The sequence below is a fragment of the Saccopteryx bilineata genome, chromosome 4 (assembly GCF_036850765.1).
Source record: "Saccopteryx bilineata isolate mSacBil1 chromosome 4, mSacBil1_pri_phased_curated, whole genome shotgun sequence".
In the NCBI taxonomy this organism is placed as follows: domain Eukaryota; kingdom Metazoa; phylum Chordata; class Mammalia; order Chiroptera; family Emballonuridae; genus Saccopteryx; species Saccopteryx bilineata.
The window spans coordinates 51,352,421-51,369,546 of record NC_089493.1 but is presented as its reverse complement, the minus strand read 5'-3'; the positions used below and the strand labels follow the sequence as shown (position 1 = coordinate 51,369,546).

General features: G+C 38.1%; 1 protein-coding gene across 1 annotated transcript in view; it reads left to right on the top strand.

Moving 5' to 3' along the window:
• Positions 1-17,126, top strand: part of PIAS1 (protein inhibitor of activated STAT 1) — a 144,867-nt gene that overhangs the window by 114,345 nt on the left and 13,396 nt on the right. Inside the window, exons 8-9 of the mRNA XM_066272878.1 lie at positions 1,118-1,191; positions 15,312-15,472. Coding sequence (XP_066128975.1) covers positions 1,118-1,191; positions 15,312-15,472 — 235 coding nt within the window. The remainder of the gene's footprint in view (positions 1-1,117; positions 1,192-15,311; positions 15,473-17,126) is intronic.

Sequence of the window (17,126 nt, the reverse complement as noted above, 5' to 3'; positions counted from 1 at the left end):
TGGATCATCTCAAAAAATATAGACTATATAATGATCATGTTTAATAAAGGCAGGATACTTAATTCCCATAAATGGTTGTCATCATGTAGACGTCTTCTCTAAAATCATTCTTCTTTGTCTGAGTACTTTTTTCCTCTCCCCATTTTCTTCACTATATATATGTTTATGTGGACACACTTAATTGTGCTCTAAATTCTGTGATTTGCTATGTACACAGCCCTTCTATGTGGGGTACCCCCCTTCCACAAAAAGACTTTAGTTATTGTGGACCAGTTCTAAAGTTATTAGAATATTATATTTAGGCATTTGCAGTCTCACTTTTTATGTTGAAGTTCTAAGTTACAGTTTTTAGGAGTAACAGATGACTCAGGTTTCCAGGTGAGAAGTATAATGGTCCTTGGTATATTGGAGTAACAGAATAGCTATTAAAAGTGAAATTGCTGGTGACTTGTTTCTTAAGATCCACTGGAATTTTGAACTGAAAAGATTTAGAGATTATCTAGTGTGGGTTCTTATTTTGCTAGAAATAACATTGAGCTCAGAGAGGAGGGTTGATTTACCCAAGGTATAACATAATTAATTTATGGATAAATAAAAGTATGGCTCAAATAATTATGTGGTAAAAAAGCAACTGAAATTTCTTTTTATAATTTGAATTAATGTGTTTGTAAATAAAATTTTGGTATCTGAACTTTGGGGAAATTTGTAAATGTTACTTTTATAGTCACTATTTATTAATTTCTTTTAAAATAATATTGATAATAGTTTAAAAGAGTTATAAAAGAAAACGGATCTGCCATCAGTTAAATATGTCAACCTGCTATAGAAGTTTCCTTTATGTTATTGTAATGCAGTTTTTGCTGTGTGGATGAGAAACAGGAAACTTACAGGAAATGTAGTCAGTCTATAGATATACAGTTGTTTTCCTTTCTTTGTTCATTGTAGAAATTATAAACCCTATAATTTTTATCTTTTCATTGAGTTGATTGAAAAATAATTGAAAAGATTATTTTTTAGTTCTTTTTTAAGGTTCCTAATTTTAAGTTCGTTCTTTTTCTTGCATTAGTGATGTATCTTTCATAAACTTGTTTTTGTTTTTTTCTTCAATGAATGTCAGTTAAAGAGAAATTGACTGCAGATCCAGACAGTGAAATAGCCACAACCAGCCTAAGAGTTTCTCTACTATGTCCAGTAAGTGTTAACTAATATTTGCTTTCCAGAAGATAAAACATATGTATTTTCTTTTTATTAAGTATTTTTTCGGTATTTGAGAAAATGTGTTTACTTTTGAAATGTGCCTACCTTTGTTACAATTTATGAAGGTGTAAAGACATTATTTAGTCATGGGATTTGTAATCTAAACAGATAAGTCTATAAAAATTTTCTACTCTAAGTAAAACATTTAAATATTGCTTGTGATTAATACCTGTCTCTCAGACTCAAGTGTAAAATCTCCAAATAAGGAATGTTTATCTCAGTGTAGTTATGAAAATTCATTTTTTAAAAATAGTATTGTAGATGTCTGAAAAAAAATCTGACCATGATTACCAATTTAACCATTTTGTCAACAATGACATTATAAGAATCCAGTTAAAAACTATTCTATTTAGCCTAAATAATTGAATTGGTTATGCATATAAAATAACCTAGATATATTTTTAAACCAGAAAATGAAATAAAAAATCAATTATTTGTACAAAATAAATATGAGGCATACCAAATAATTACTTTGAAAAGTTTCTCAAAAATTTTGTTAAAGTTTATTTTATAACTACTTTGATGTTTGGTTCACTAAGAGTAGGAGTAGTAGATGAATGTGGTTTTTATCTAAAAAATATGTGAATATCTAAGAGTAAATTACTTTGACATTTTGATTATCTTTCATTGTAAAATGAATCGTGTAAATTGAGGAGAAAGTATGAAGAATGAGAGGACACAGATGTTTCCTCATTTGCCTGGATTGTTTGGGCAGGCCTGATATTGAAAATTTTTAACACTGAAATCCCGCTTATTTAAGATGAAGAAACGACAAATTTAAACAGAAATTAAATGTTATTTGTTCTGCATCTTAATATTTTGTAATTTATAAAGCCTTAAACAATATGAAAAAGTTATTAGCTAGCTCATGAATTAGTTTATAATATTGTACATAGTTCATTTTTTAAAAAACTTTTGTTATGTAATACTAAGAACACCTGTTCATTTTTAAACTTTTGTAAATTATAGAAAAATTCAATTACATTAATAAAACCCACAAAATTCTATAATTTTGTATATATCCTTCTATCCTTTTATTCCTTACTCTAGTCATTTCTTACAGGAAATATTTTGACTCCAAGCCTTTTATGTTATTAATAACAATATTTTACCAAATATGTGATGCAATCATTGACAAAAAATGAAGGGCAAAACAGACAGCAATACAACAGTAGTAGTTTGATAACTCACTTTCAGTTATGGATACAACTAGACAAAAGATCATTCTTAAACAACACTAGGCCTGGCTAGTTGGCTGAGTGGTAGAGAATTGGCCCAGCATGTGGATGTCCCAGGTTTAATTCCCAGTCAGAGCACACAGGAGAAGCAACCTTCTGCTCCCCGCCCCCCTTCCTCTCTTGTAGCCATGGCTCGATTTGATTTGAGTACATTGGCCCCAGGCACTGAGGATGGCTCCATGGAGCCTCCACCTCAGGCACTAAAAATAGCTCAGTTGCAAGCATGGCCCCAGATGGGCAGAGCATCAGCCCCAAACAGGGGTTGCTGGGTGGATCCCGGTTGGGACAATGTGTTTGTCTCTCTATCTCCCCTCCTCTCACTTAGGAAAAGAAGGAAAAATAATAATAATAAACAATACTATATGTCAGTTAGACCTAATTTACACAGAATATTCCAACAACAGCAGATTACACATTCTTCTCAAGTATATGCTGAACATTTTCCAAGATAGACCACATGTTCAGCCACAAAACAAGTCTTAACCAATTTTAAACTTAAAAGCATACAAAGTATCTTCTCTTATCACAGTGGATGAAACTATAACCATTAGCAGAAAGAAAATAGGAAAATCCACAAATATGTGGAAATTAAACAAGGTACTCTTAAACAACCAATGCCTTAAAGAAGAAATCACAAGGGAATGTAGAAAATAATCTGGAGAACGCCTGACCTGTGGTGGTGCAGTGGATCGAGCATTGACCTGAAATATGAAGTCACGGGTTCAAAACCCTGGGATTGCTGGGTCAAGGCTCATATGAGAAGCTACTATGAGATGATGCTTCCTGCTCTTCCCCCTTTCTCTTTCTCTTTCTCTCTCTTTTCTCTCTTTCCCCTCTCTCTAAAATCCATAAATAAAATCTTTTAAAAAAGAAAAAAAAGAATCTGGACTCAAATGAAAACAAAACCTAGTGGACCAAAACTTATGCAATACAGCAAAAATACTAGGAGAAGGAAAGTTTGTAGTATGAAATGCTTACATTAAAAAGGAAAGGAGATCTGGCCCTGGCTGGTTGGCTCAGCGGTAGAGCGTCGGCCTGGTGTGTGGGGGACCCGGGTTTGATTCCCGGCCAGGGCACATAGGAGAAGCGCCCATTTGCTTCTCCACCCCCCCTCCTTCCTCCCTGTCTCTCTCTTCCCCTCCCGCAGAGCGATGCTTCAGAGGGGCAGAGCATCGCCCCCTGGTGGGCAGAGTGTCGCCCCTGGTGGGCGTGCCGGGTGGATCCCGGTCGGGCGCATGCGGAAGTCTGTCTGACTGTCTCTCCCCGTTTCCAGCTTCGGAAAAATACAAAAAAAAAAAAAAGGAAAGGAGATCTCAAATCAACACATTAACTTACCTCAAGAAACTAGGAAAAAGAAAACCCAAACTCAGCAGAAGGAAGGAGATAGCAAAGATTAGAGTAGAGATGAATTAAAGGGAATAGAAAAACAATAGAATAAAATAAATCAGTGAGTCTAATAGTTGGTTTTTGAAAACATCAGCAAAAATGACAAACCCTAAGCTAGACTAAGAAAAAAGAAGACAGACTCAGGTAGCTGAAATTAGAAATGAAAGGAAACATTACATCTGGTGTCACAAATAAAAAGGATTGATTAAGAGACTACTATGAACAATTATATGCCAACAAATTTGATAACCTAGAAGAAATGGATAAATTTCTGCAAACATATAACCTACTAAGACTGAATTGAAGAAATAAGGAGTTTGAACAAACCTCTAACTAGTGTGAGGAGATTGAAGCAATGATCAAAAGCCACCCAACAGCCTGACCAGGCGATGGCACAGTAGATAGAGCGTCAGCTTGTGATGCAGAGGACCCAGGTTTGAACCCCAAGGTCACCAGCTTGAGCGCTGCTGGTTCACCAGCTTGAGCGTGGGATCATGGACATGACCCCATGGGTCACTGGCTTGAGCCCAAAGGTTGCTGGCTTGAGCAAGGGGTCACTCTCTCTGCTGTAGCCCCCCAGTCAAGACACATATTAAAAAGCAATCAATGAACAACTAAGGTGCCACAATGAAGAATTGATGCTTCTTATCTTTCTCCCTGCCTGCCTGTCTGTCCCTATCTGTCCTTCTCTCTGTCTTTCCCTCTGTCTCTGTTTCTCATGTTAAAAAAACAAACAAAAAACTACCCAACAAAGAAAAGCCCAGGACCTGATGGCAGCACTGCAGAATGTTGCCAAACATTTAAAGAAGAATTAATACCAATTTTTTCACTCTTCCAAAGAATTGAAGAAGGAATACTCTCAGACTCATTCTGTGAAGCCACTACTATCCTGATCCCCAAATCAGACAAAGACAAACAAGGGGGGAAAGAAACCCTGCATACTACTATCCCTGATGAATACTGATGCAAACAAATCCTTAACAAAATACTAGTAATCTGAATTCACCAGCACATTAAAAGTATTATCTTCCAAGACCAGGTGGGATTTATAACTGAAATGTATGGGTGGTTCAGCAAACAAAAAACAATTAATGTAATATACCACATTAACAAAATGAAGGACAGGCCCAAGTAGGATAGCTCAATTGCTTGGAGCACCATCCTGATAGGCTACGGTTGAGGTTTTAAGCCCTCGTCAGGGCACATACAAGAATCATGTACAAATAAATGGAACAACAAATTGATGTTTTTCTCTCTCCTTCCTCTCTCTCTAAAAAATTAATAAATAAAAATTTAAAAAACCAAAAACCAAACGAAGGACAAAATACAAAGTATATACATGATTATCTCAATAAATGCAGAAAAAACATTTGGCTCAACATTTTTTTTTCTTTTTTTGAGAGAGACAGGAAGGGAGAGAGAGGACAAGAAGCACCAACTGATAGTTGCATTCACTTTTTTTATTTTATTTGTTTTTTAGGGGAAGGGAGAGAGGCAGGCTCCTGCACATGCGCCCCAATTGCAATCCACCCAACAACTCCATCAAGGGCTGATGCTCAAGTACAGAGCTATTTTTAGGGCCTGCAATTGATAGACACCAATGGAGTTATCCTCAGCGCCTAGGGCCTGCTCAAACTAGTTTATCCACTGCCTATGGGAGAGGAAGAGGGACAGAAGGAGAAAGGGTGAGGGGAAAAAGCAGATGGTCGCTTCTCCTGTGTGGCCTGACCAGGAATCAAACCTGGGATGTCCATACACTGGGCCAATGCTCTATCCCAGGGGTCAGGAACCCTTTTGGCTGAGAGAGCCATGAATGCCACAAATTTTAAAATGTAATTCCATGAGAGCCATATAACAACCTGTGTACGTTACGCATTATCCAATAAAAATTTGGTGTTGTCATGGAGGACAGCTATGATTGGCTCCAGCCACCCGCAACCATGAACATGAACGGTAGGAAATGAATGGATTGTAATACATGAGAATGTTTTATATTTTTAACATTATTTTTTTATTAAAGATTTGTCTGCAAGCCAGATGCAGCCATCAAAAGAGCCACATCTGGCTCGTGAGCCATAGGTTTCTGACCCCTGCTCTGTCCACTGAGCCACTGGCCAGGGCCTGCATTCAGTTTAGGTATAAATTGATTGCTTCTTATATATGCCTTGATTGAGGCTGCTAAAGCCAATGACCTTGGGCTTTTTATGCCAGCGACCTTTGGGATCATGCAAACCATTTCCCCACTCAGAGCCAGCAACCTTGGAGCTTCGAACCAGTGACCTCAGTGTTCCAGGTTGAGCACTTGATCCACTGTGCCACCACTGGTCAGGCTCAACATCTTCACACTTAACAAACTAGACTAGAAGAAAGCTTCCTGAATATAATAATAGCCATATATGCCAAAGCCCATAGTGAGCATCATACTCAGTGTGGAAAGACTGAAATTTCTTTCTCTAGAGGATTAAGGCAAGGATACCCACTCTTGCCACTATTATTCAGCATAGTACTGGGAATTTTAGCCAGAGCAATTAGACAAGAAAAGGAATTAAGACATACAAATTGGAAAGGAAGAAGTAAAATGACCTGTTCGCATATGACATTATCTTTTATGTGGAAAACCCTATAGATTACACAAAAACTGTTGGTATTAATAAATTAATACAAAAAGTCTCAGGATACAAATCAGCAGTCAAAAATTAGTTATATTTCAATACACTTAACAATGACTAATCTGAAAAGGAAATTAAGAAAAAAATTCTATTTACTATAGCATAAAAATGATAAAATATTTAGGAATGAACAACCAAGGAGATGAAAGACTACACTGACAACTACAAAACATTACCAAAAGTTCAAAGAAAATACAAATGAGTGGAAGGACATTCTGGATCCATGGATTTGGAAGACTTAATGTTGCTTAAATGGCTATAGTACTCAACGTGATCTACAGATTCAGTATAATCCCTATCAAAATCCCAATGGCATTTTTTGCAAAAATAGAAGGGAAAAAATACAATCCTATAATTCCTATGGAATCTCAGAGGGCTCCAAAAACCGAAAATATCTTTTAATGAGAACAAAGTTGGAGGCCTTATTCTTCCTGATTTCAAAACAGTACAAAGCAATGGCAATTAAGATGATGAAAATAAACCAGTGGAACAAAATAGCCTAGAAACACTTTTACATATATCCAAATGACTTTTTTAAAATACATATTCACATAAACTTTTTTTTAAAGATTTTATTGATTTTACAGAGGGGAGTGAGAAGTGTAGTTGCTTCACCCTAGTTGTTCATTGCTTGCCTGTTGCTTGTCTTATGCGCCTTGACCAGGCAAGCCCAGAGTTTTGAACCTTAAACCTCAGTGTTCCAGATCAACCCTCTATCCACTGTACCACCACAGGCTAGGCCACATAAACTTTTAGTTTACACTCAGTTATCCAATGACAATAGTTTTTCCTTTTACTGTCTCATCTGTATTATTTTGTAACACTTAACTCAAAACTAAACGCAGACACAAAAATGGTAGAAATACATTTACCTACTTGTACATATATTCTAAGAAAATCTGAACATTAAACAGTCATTACTTGAATAGCATCTACATAAAGAACATTCCACATATGACATAGTTGGTAAACTAATCATGATAATTTTTCCTTTTTTTAAAGTTAAATTTATTGAGGTGACTTTGGTTAATAGGATCATATAGGTTTCATTTCAGGTGTACATTTCTGTGATACAAGTAACTTTCAACAAGGGTACTAGGACTATACAGTGGAGAAGAGACAGTCTATTCAATAAATGGCATTAGGCCTGACCAGGCAGTGGCGCAGTGGATAGAGCGTTGGACTGGGATGTGGAGGACCCAGGTTCGAGACCCCAAGGTCGCCAGCTTAAGCGCGGGCTCATCTGGTTTGAGCAAAGCTCAGCAGCTTGGACCCAAGGTCACTGGCTCAAGCAAGGGGATACTCAGTCTGCTGTAGCCCCACGGTCAAGGCACATATGAGAAAGCAATCAATGAACAACTAATGTGCCACAATGAAAAACTGATGATTAATGCTTCTCATCTCTCTCCATTCCTGTCTGTCTGTCCCTATCTATCCCTCTCTCTGACTCTGTCTCTGTTAAAAAAAAAAATCAATAAATGGCATTAGGAAAACTGTTTGTTCACATGCAATATAATGAAGCTGGAACTTTACTTTGTAGTTTATGCAAAAATTAACTTAAAATGGATTAAAGACCTACCTACAACATAAGACATTAAAATACAGGTATTAAAATATTAGAAGAAGACAGGGAAATGTTTTGAATTTAGCAGTCATATCTTGGATATAACTCCAAAGCACAGGCCATAAAAACAAAGACAGACAAATAGAACTGCACCACATATAAAAATATTCTGCATGTCAAAGGAAATAGTCAACAGAGTGAAAAGAAAACTTGTGGAATGGAAGAAAATAATTACAAATCATATATTTGATAAGAGATTTACAAACATTTCTCCAAAGAAGATAGAAAAATAGTCATTAAACAAATGAAAAGATGTTTACCATCACTAATCATTAATGAAATACAAATGAAAACCACATGAGATATCACTGCACATCTATCAGGATGGCCACTATCAGAAGAACAAAAGATACGAAGTGCTGGCAAAGATGTGGAGATGCTGGAACCCTTGTGCATTGTTGGTGGGAAATTAAACGCTGCAGGCATTATGAAAAACAATATGGTGGTTTCTCAAAAAACTAAAAATAGAATTACCATGTGATCCAGCATTCCTCTTCTGGGTATATATCCAAAAGAATTCAAAGCAGGATCTTGAAGAGGTCATTTATACTCCCATGTTTATCACAATAACCAAGATGTGGAAGCAACCCAAATGTCCATTGAGAGATGAATGGATCAAGAAAATGTGGTATATACAAACAACAAAATATCATGCATGCAGCTTTGAAAAGGAAGGAAATCCTGTCATATGCTACAACTTGGATGAACCTTGAGAACATTAAGATATGCAAAGTAAGCCAATCACAAAAACAAATACTGTGTCATTCCACTCACTTGAAGTATATGAAATTATCAAAAATCATAGAAATGAAAAGTAGGTTGTTACCAAGGACTGGAGGGAGGGGGGATTAGTGTTTAGCAACAATAGATCTGTTGCATAACAATAGAAATATACTTAATACCTAACTGAACTGAACACTTAAAATGGTTAAGGTGGTGGATTTAGTGTGTGTGTGTGTGTGTGTGTATTTTTTTTTTTACCACAATAAAAAATAATGGCCAGGGGTGTGTGGGATAACTAGATAAATGTTATAGCTGACTATGGTTAAAAGCAGGGGTCCCCAAACTTTTTACACAGGGAGCCAGTTCACTGTTCCTCAGACTGTTGGAGGGCCGGACTATAAAAAAACTATGAACAAATCCCTATGCACACTACACATATCTTATTTTAAAGTAAAAAAACAAAATGGGAACAAATACAATATTTAAAATATAGAACAAGTAAATTTAAATCAACAAACTGACCAGTATTTCGGGGGCCGCAGTTTGGGGACCCCTGGTTAAAAGAAATCTGGTATAAAAATTTGTTTTTAATTTATTTTAGAGAAAGGAAGGGGGCTGAGAGAGAGACATCAATTTCTTGTTCCACTTATTTATGTGTTCATTAGTTGATTCTTGTATGTGCCCTGATCAAACCTGCAACATTGCCATATTGGGATAATGCTCTAACCAACTGAGATACCCGGCCAAGGCACATCTGTATTTTTTTTTAACATGGAAAGAAGACAAAGATTAAAAAAAAAAAAAAGATACATACTTATCTTATCCTCTTCACCCAAGTTCTGATTTATCCACCCTCCCCCTTCTCGTGATTTCTTGCCACCCCATTCCATAATAAAATACCAGTATAGAGAATATGAGAAATTTGGAAAAGTGCATAAGCTTCATCTTCCATTTAAATTACTAGAAGAAATCTTGTTTTTCTGCAGTTTCATTTTTAAAGTGTTATTCTAATATATATTACGTTTTTGTCATTTAACATAGCACTACTGTATAAGTCTCTATTTGTAGCACTAGTGTTGGGTTTTATAATTTAGGTGATCTTTGCTAGATTATTAGAAACTGTTAATCACATTTTACTCCTTGAACCTATCTTAGTGGGCCAACTTTTAATTGTTCATTCCATATTCCCCTTGCTCCTCCATTTTTAGTCTCAGCACTTTTAGTAATTTATTTTAAATTGACATCTGCTTTCAAGTTTCATATTATAGAAGAACTTATATATAAACCATAATTATAATAATTTTATGGCTTTCTATTTGGCTAAAGGGACAATCCCTTTACAATTATTCTAGAATAGTAAGGCACAGTATATTTTAGATATGTTATTCTTCTAAAAAAGTAAAACTTAGTAATAACAGCTTGTCTATATATCAAATTTATAGAATAATAAGAGATTTGTTCCCTTTGAAATATGTAAATATGATATCACATTGTGCATTTGAATTGCCCTTGTGAAATACACAGCTCAAAATAAATGAGTTTGTATTGTTTGCCATTTAGCTAAAGGCAATGAAAATAATTTAAAATATTTTTGCTCTTTCTCTCTTTCCCTCCTCCCTCCCTCCCTCCCTCCCTCCCTCCCTCCTTTCTTTCTTTCTCTCTCTCTCTCTCTCTCTCTCTTTCTTTTCTTCCCTCCCTCCCTCCCTTCCTCCCTCCTTTCCTTCCTCCCTCCCCTCCCTTCCCCTCCCCTCCCCTCCCCTCCCTACCCCTCCCCTCCCCTCCCCTCCTTCCTGTTTTCTTTTTAATTCATTGAGAGGAAGGGATGCAGAGAGACAGACTACTGCATCTGCCCCCATCAGGATCTACCTTTCAAGCCCTCTGTGGAGGGTGGTGCTCAGATCATCTGGGGCCTCTGCTCTGTTGCTCAGCAATTGAGCTAGACCATGGAGCCATCCTCAGTGCCTGGGGCCAGCTTGCTCCAATGGAGCCATGGGTGCAGGAGGAAAGAGAGAAAGAGAGAGAAAGCATGCGAAGTGAGAAGAAAAGGGGTGGAGAAGCAGATGGGCACTTCTCCTGTGTGCCCTGGCTTGGAATCGAACCTGGGACTTCCACACACCAGGCAGACACTCTACCACTGAGCCAACCAGCTAGGGCCATGATTTCTTTTAAAAATCAGAAAAGGCCTGACCAGGCTGTGGTGCAGTGGATAGAGCGTCGAACTGGGATGCCGAGGACCCAGGTTCGAGACCTCGAGGTCACCAGCTTGAGTGCAGGCTCATCTGGTTTGAGCAAAAGCTCACCAGCTTGGACCCAAGGTCGCTGGCTTGAGCAAGGGGTCACTCAGTCTGCTGAAGGCCCGTGGTCAGGGCACATACGAGAAAGCAATCAATGAACAACTAAGGTGTCGCAATGCGCTACAAAAAGCTAATTATTGATGTTTCTCATCTCTCCATTCCCGTATGTCTGTCCCTGTCTATCCCTCTCTCTGACTCTCTCTCTGTCTATGTAAAAAAATAAAAAAATCAATAAACATTAAAAATCAGAAAATTGGGCATGGCGTTTTAGTTCAGTCGGTTACGAGCATGGTCCTGAAACAACAAGGTTATGGGTTCAATCCCCAGTCAGGGCACACAAGGGAAGCAAACAATGAGTGCATGACTGAGTAGAACAACAAATGAATGCTTTTCTTCCCCCTCCCCACCTCTCCTTTTCTTTCTCTATTTCTCTAAAAATTAGTCAATTAAAAAATTAAGTCCTGATCAGAGAGCTTGGTTGGTTGAAGTGTCCTCCTAGAACCTGGAGATTGCCCATTCGATTCCCTGGTCAGGGCACATACAAGAGTAGCTTGATGCTCCTGTCTCTCTATCCCTGCCTCACTCAAAAAATAATAATAAATAATAATTATTTATTTACTTTATTTTTTTAAAGGAAAATGCCATGGCCGAATAGCTCAGTTGGAGAGACGGCCCGATAAGCCAGGGTTGTTGGTTCAGTTCCCAGTTGGGGCACGTACAAGAGTCAACCAGTGAATGCGTGGATGGTTGGGACAACAAAGCAATGTGTCTTTCTGTCTCTCTAAAATCAACTTAAAAGTTTAAAAAAATATAAAAAGCAAGAACATGAGGAGGATTATTATATAATACTTTTTGCTTCTTTGAAGCAAGGCATTTGTGTGATAGCTAATAAACAATTTACTCAGAAGTGAACCATTTCTTTTCTATACCTGTTTATAAATGTTATTCTTGTGCCACTTATGTAGCAGTGCTCCATATAAACTCTATAGCAGGGGTCAGGAAACTTTTTGGCTGAGAGAGCCATGAACGCCACAGATTTTAAAATGTTAATTCCATGAGAGCCATACAACGGCCTGTGTACGTTACACATTATCCAATAAAAATTTGGTGTTGTCCTGGAGGACAGCTGTGATTGGCTCCAGCCACAACCATGAACATGAGCGGTAGGAAATGAATAGATTGTAATACATGAGAATTTTATATTTTTAATGTTATTATTATTTTTATTAAAGATTTGTCTGCAAGCCAGATGCAGCCATCAAAAGAGCCACATCTGGCTCGCAAGCCATAGGTTCCCGACCCCTGCTCTACAGGGTAAACTTGTCAGTGTGGCCAATCATAAAGGTTTGAGATCAGAAGACCTTATATTCTTATCCATTGTCTTCATAAATTATCAGAAGTAGCCTACTAGTTGTGCAGTACATGAACTTGTCTACCATTACTACGTCAGTCTAGGATCTTAGTCTCTGATTTCTTTACTTAGTATTAAGGCAATAACAAAAATACCTACTCAGTAGGAATTTCCACTTCACAGGTAAGTTAAAGTCTAAGGATATAAAAATTAATTTAGCACTACCAACCAGATTCTTATTTGGAAAATGTCTTTAGACTAATGCTTTTTCTTTTATAAGTGCTAGTTTATTCTTCTTGTCTTTTTATTAGGTGCTTATGTAAATCAAATTATAAAAATTGAATAGAGTATAGAAACAGTAATGAAGTTAAATACTTGTGTAAGCATAGAATGAAGAATGAACTGAGGTTTGGGTGGGTCTCTTACATTTGTAAAGTGATTTGAAGCAAATATATTCCTGTACTTTACTAATGGCTCACAGATACTGACTACTTACCATGTTTCAGGCACTATGCAATAAACAATTTAAACTCCATAGTCTGGCCCTGGCCAGTTGGCTCAGGGGTAGAGTGTCAGCCTGGCATGTGGATGTCCCAGGTTTGATTCCCTGTCAGGACACACAGGAGAGGTGACCATCTGCTTTTCCACACCTTTCCCCCTCTCTTCCCCTCCCAGAGCCATGGTTCAGTTGGTTATAGCCAGTTGGCCTCAGGCGCTAAGGATGGCTTGGTGACCTCCACCTCAGGCACTATAAAAATGCATCAATTGCTCAGCAACAGAGCAAGGGCCCAAGATGGGCAGAGCATCGCCCCCTAGTGGGCTTGCCAGGTGGGGGAGTCTGTCTCTCTGCCTCCCCTCCTCTCACTAAAATAAAAAAGAAAACAAAAGCCATGATCTTATGAAATAGATGCTATGTTTAACCCCATTTTACCAAATTGAGGCTCACAGAGATTAACAATTCAGAATTCACAAGTCAGTAGTGGGGCTAGGATTCAAACCTAGGTAGTCTAACTGCAGATTCTCGTGCAGTGCTGCGTACAGCCTGTACATACTCCCTAACTAGCGCCTCCTAAAATTGCTCTCCCTGCACAGCTGATGTCTTATCAGTCTACCAGACCATCTTCCTGCTGTAAGCAGGTACATTTCCAAATGCCACGGATATGGAGCTGAGTCCAATGTGCTTCTAGTAGAAGGGGACACACACGTAAATAAATAGTATAGTCATGCAGCGTAGAGTTAGAAGCACAGAGAGAATAGCTGTCAGTTTTCTCTGCCTCTCTTCTGTTCATCTCATACTGTAAATTGGCATTGCTCCCTTTTCATAAGTTTATAGCACATTCCGTGTCCTTTTTTTTCTTCTTCGTCTCTACATCCTGTTGAAGTAAAGAGGAAATGGTGTTGCTTTAGAGATAGAAAAAAGAGGCCAGAAAGGTTAAGGGCCTTTCCTAGAGGCACAGTAAATCATTGGTACCAGAACAATAATTTAGGGCCCCAAATGACAGTTAATTTCCTTGGTAGAGTAGGAAATTGCACATTTCCCTGAAATTCTCTAAACCGGGAATCTTTTCCTCTTTATTTTCCTCATTTAGCTCATAATCCTTTTCAAGCCTTTACATTTTCTAAGCTCTCAGATATGTGGAAAGCCTTTTCCTGGTATTCACCAAATAATGTGGTTATTGAAAATAGGTATACTACAGGCATACTTCAGAGATATTGCATGTTCAGTTCCAAACTACCATAGTAAAGCAAGTAGTAATCTTTTTGCTGGTGGATGATTTTGTCTTAATTTGTAGAAAAACGCACATTTGTGAAACACGCAATAAAGCAAAGTGCATTAAAACAAGGTATGCCTGTATATGGCCATTGTGGCCTCTGGGGACCCCGCAATGGTGATGCAATTGTACAGAACAAGGTGTTCTAAAGGGAAGGGGGTGGTGATTGGCAGCTCCCTGTGGAAGGTCGCTGGATAACTTCTCTGCCTTGAGCCAAAGCTAGCACCTCTGGGACCAGATGAAGCAAGTTTTATTGTACATAGGACAGACTCAACCTGTGTCAGCTTAAGCAACGTTTGCAGAACGAGAAGATAAAGTCTCATAAAATGCTGGAGGGTGCTAGAGGTCCAGAGGTATTTGCTGACTTGCCTGTGATGGTGCCCAGTGAGAGAGGAAATAGCATGCACACACTTTGCTTCCTTCTCAGAGCTTTCATTTGACAATTAAGTCGCACATTGTAGGGAATGCTTGTCCATTTTATTTTGACTTGTGAACTACTACTATCATTCAGATGTCAGGTTGATAGTAAATGTCCTTGTATCTGTCTACTGCAGTAATTTATAAGACATTCTTTTTTTCTTTCTCAAATCCCTAGTGAAATTATTTTTAACTGTTTTATATCAGAAATTACTTTTAAGAATTTGGTAGAAGCACTTTCTCCAGAAAAATGCACATACTTAGGAATTTTTACATATTATCTCAAGGAGTTCATGCCCCCCACCCCAGAAGTCTTATCTATGGGCTATAGAATGAGGGTAAATAACCCTTGCTATAGATTTCTCATCGTCTGTGTTTAGTATCTAAAGAAACTAATTTTTTAACCTATAGATATTTCACATGAAAATGTGTTCAGTATTCTCTCATATTGATGAAAAGTAAACAGTATACATATTTTAAGTCAGAACACATATATATTGTGCTTCAGGAAATTCTTATTAAAACTTAAATTTTGAGTAACAGTTGCCTGACAATTTACTTTTGTCTCCCTTTTTTAAAGCTTGGTAAAATGCGGCTGACAATTCCATGTCGGGCCCTTACATGTTCTCATCTGCAGTGTTTCGATGCAACTCTTTATATTCAGATGAATGAGAAAAAACCAACGTGGGTTTGTCCTGTCTGTGATAAGAAGGCTCCATATGAACACCTTATTATTGATGGGTATGTCAATTCAAAAGTTTTTCTTATACCTTGAAATGGGTTTGTTATCTATCAGTTCATGTTTTCTGAGTTACATATTTTTAGGATTTTCATGATTCTAGAAATCAATGTTTTTCAAAGTAAGTAATAGTGTGAATATTTTACCTTCTTAGTGTGGTGCCCTCTTGTTTTGTAAATGCTTGCTTGACTGTCAGTGCCTCCTGACATTTACTAAGCACAGTGGTTCCAAGCAGGTTCTGCTTACACCTTTTCCTCACATGCAGACCTCTATCCCCAGACATGCAGACCATATTAAAGAAAGAATGAGGCCCTGGCCGGTTGGCTCAGCGGTAGAGCGTCGGCCTGGAGTGCAGGGGACCCAGGTTCGATTCCCGGCCAGGGCACATAGGAGAAGTGCCCATTTGCTTCTCCACTCCCCCCTCCTTCCTCTCTGTCTCCCCCCCCCCCCCCCCCCCCCCCCCCCCCGGCAGCCAAGGCTCCATTGGAGCAAAGATGGCCCGGGCGCTGGGGATGGCTCCTTGGCCTCTGCCCCAGGCGCTAGAGCGGCTCTGGTCGCGGCAGAGCGACGCCCCAGGAGGCAGAGCATCGCCTCCTGGTGGGCAGAGCGTCACCCCTGGTGGGCGTGCCGGGTGGATCCCGGTCGGGCGCATGCGGGAGTCTGTCTGACTGTCTCTCCCCATTTCTGGCTTCAGAAAAAAAAAAGAAAGAAAGAATGAAAAAACTGTGAAACTGTGGTTAATGTAAGCTCGCCAAAAATTGAGCTTCTTAGAAGTTAGCCTGTTTGGGAGATATTTCACATCCTTTTCCCTCCTGTAAGGGCTCCTAAAACTGATCAACATGCTGAATGAATAGCAGCTTACTTTATTTTTCTATCTCCTCTGAAATACATGTCTTTGTCTTTCTGGTCCCCCTTCAGCATCATAAAAATTTATTTTTTCAATACTCCATGTTTTATCTGCCCTACCAGACATCTTGGAATGTTCCTCTAAATTTTTCCCTATTCTCTAGCCTCTTTTTTTTCCAGTGAACAAAAAGAAATTGTGAAAAAGAGAATCTTGATATTTCCTGAATACTCTAGCAATACACGTAAGGCAACTTTATCTATAGTATTTAAGGAGACCTAGGAGTCTGAAGGTGTAACATGAGGAATGGAATCCATTTAGTAATACAAGGGTATCCCAGAGCTTGAAAGATATTAGATCAATCCTAGAGAGAAGTAAACTTATAATTTAATGTTTATGTTTAATTTTCCATAGATAACAATGATCACTAATAAATCTGAATTGAATAATAATATTCTACCAACTGTATATTATATTTAGATCCCCCCATCGAGATATTTCTTTGTTATTCTTAAAGCCATATACATATATACACGCACTTAAAGAAAAATTGGAAAATTAAAATATTTTGTGGTATGTTATTTTCACAGTTGTGATTGTACAGTATTAATATTTTTTGATTGATTTTTAGAGAGACAGAGAGAGGAAGAGACAGGGGAGGAAGGGAGAGAAAGAGAAGCATTCATTTGTTGTTCCACTTAGTTGTACACTCATTGGTTGCCTCCCGTAAGTGCCCTGACTGGGGATCGAACACACAACCTTATTGTTTCAGGACAATGCTCTAACCAGCTAGGGCCTGTCATTAATTTTTT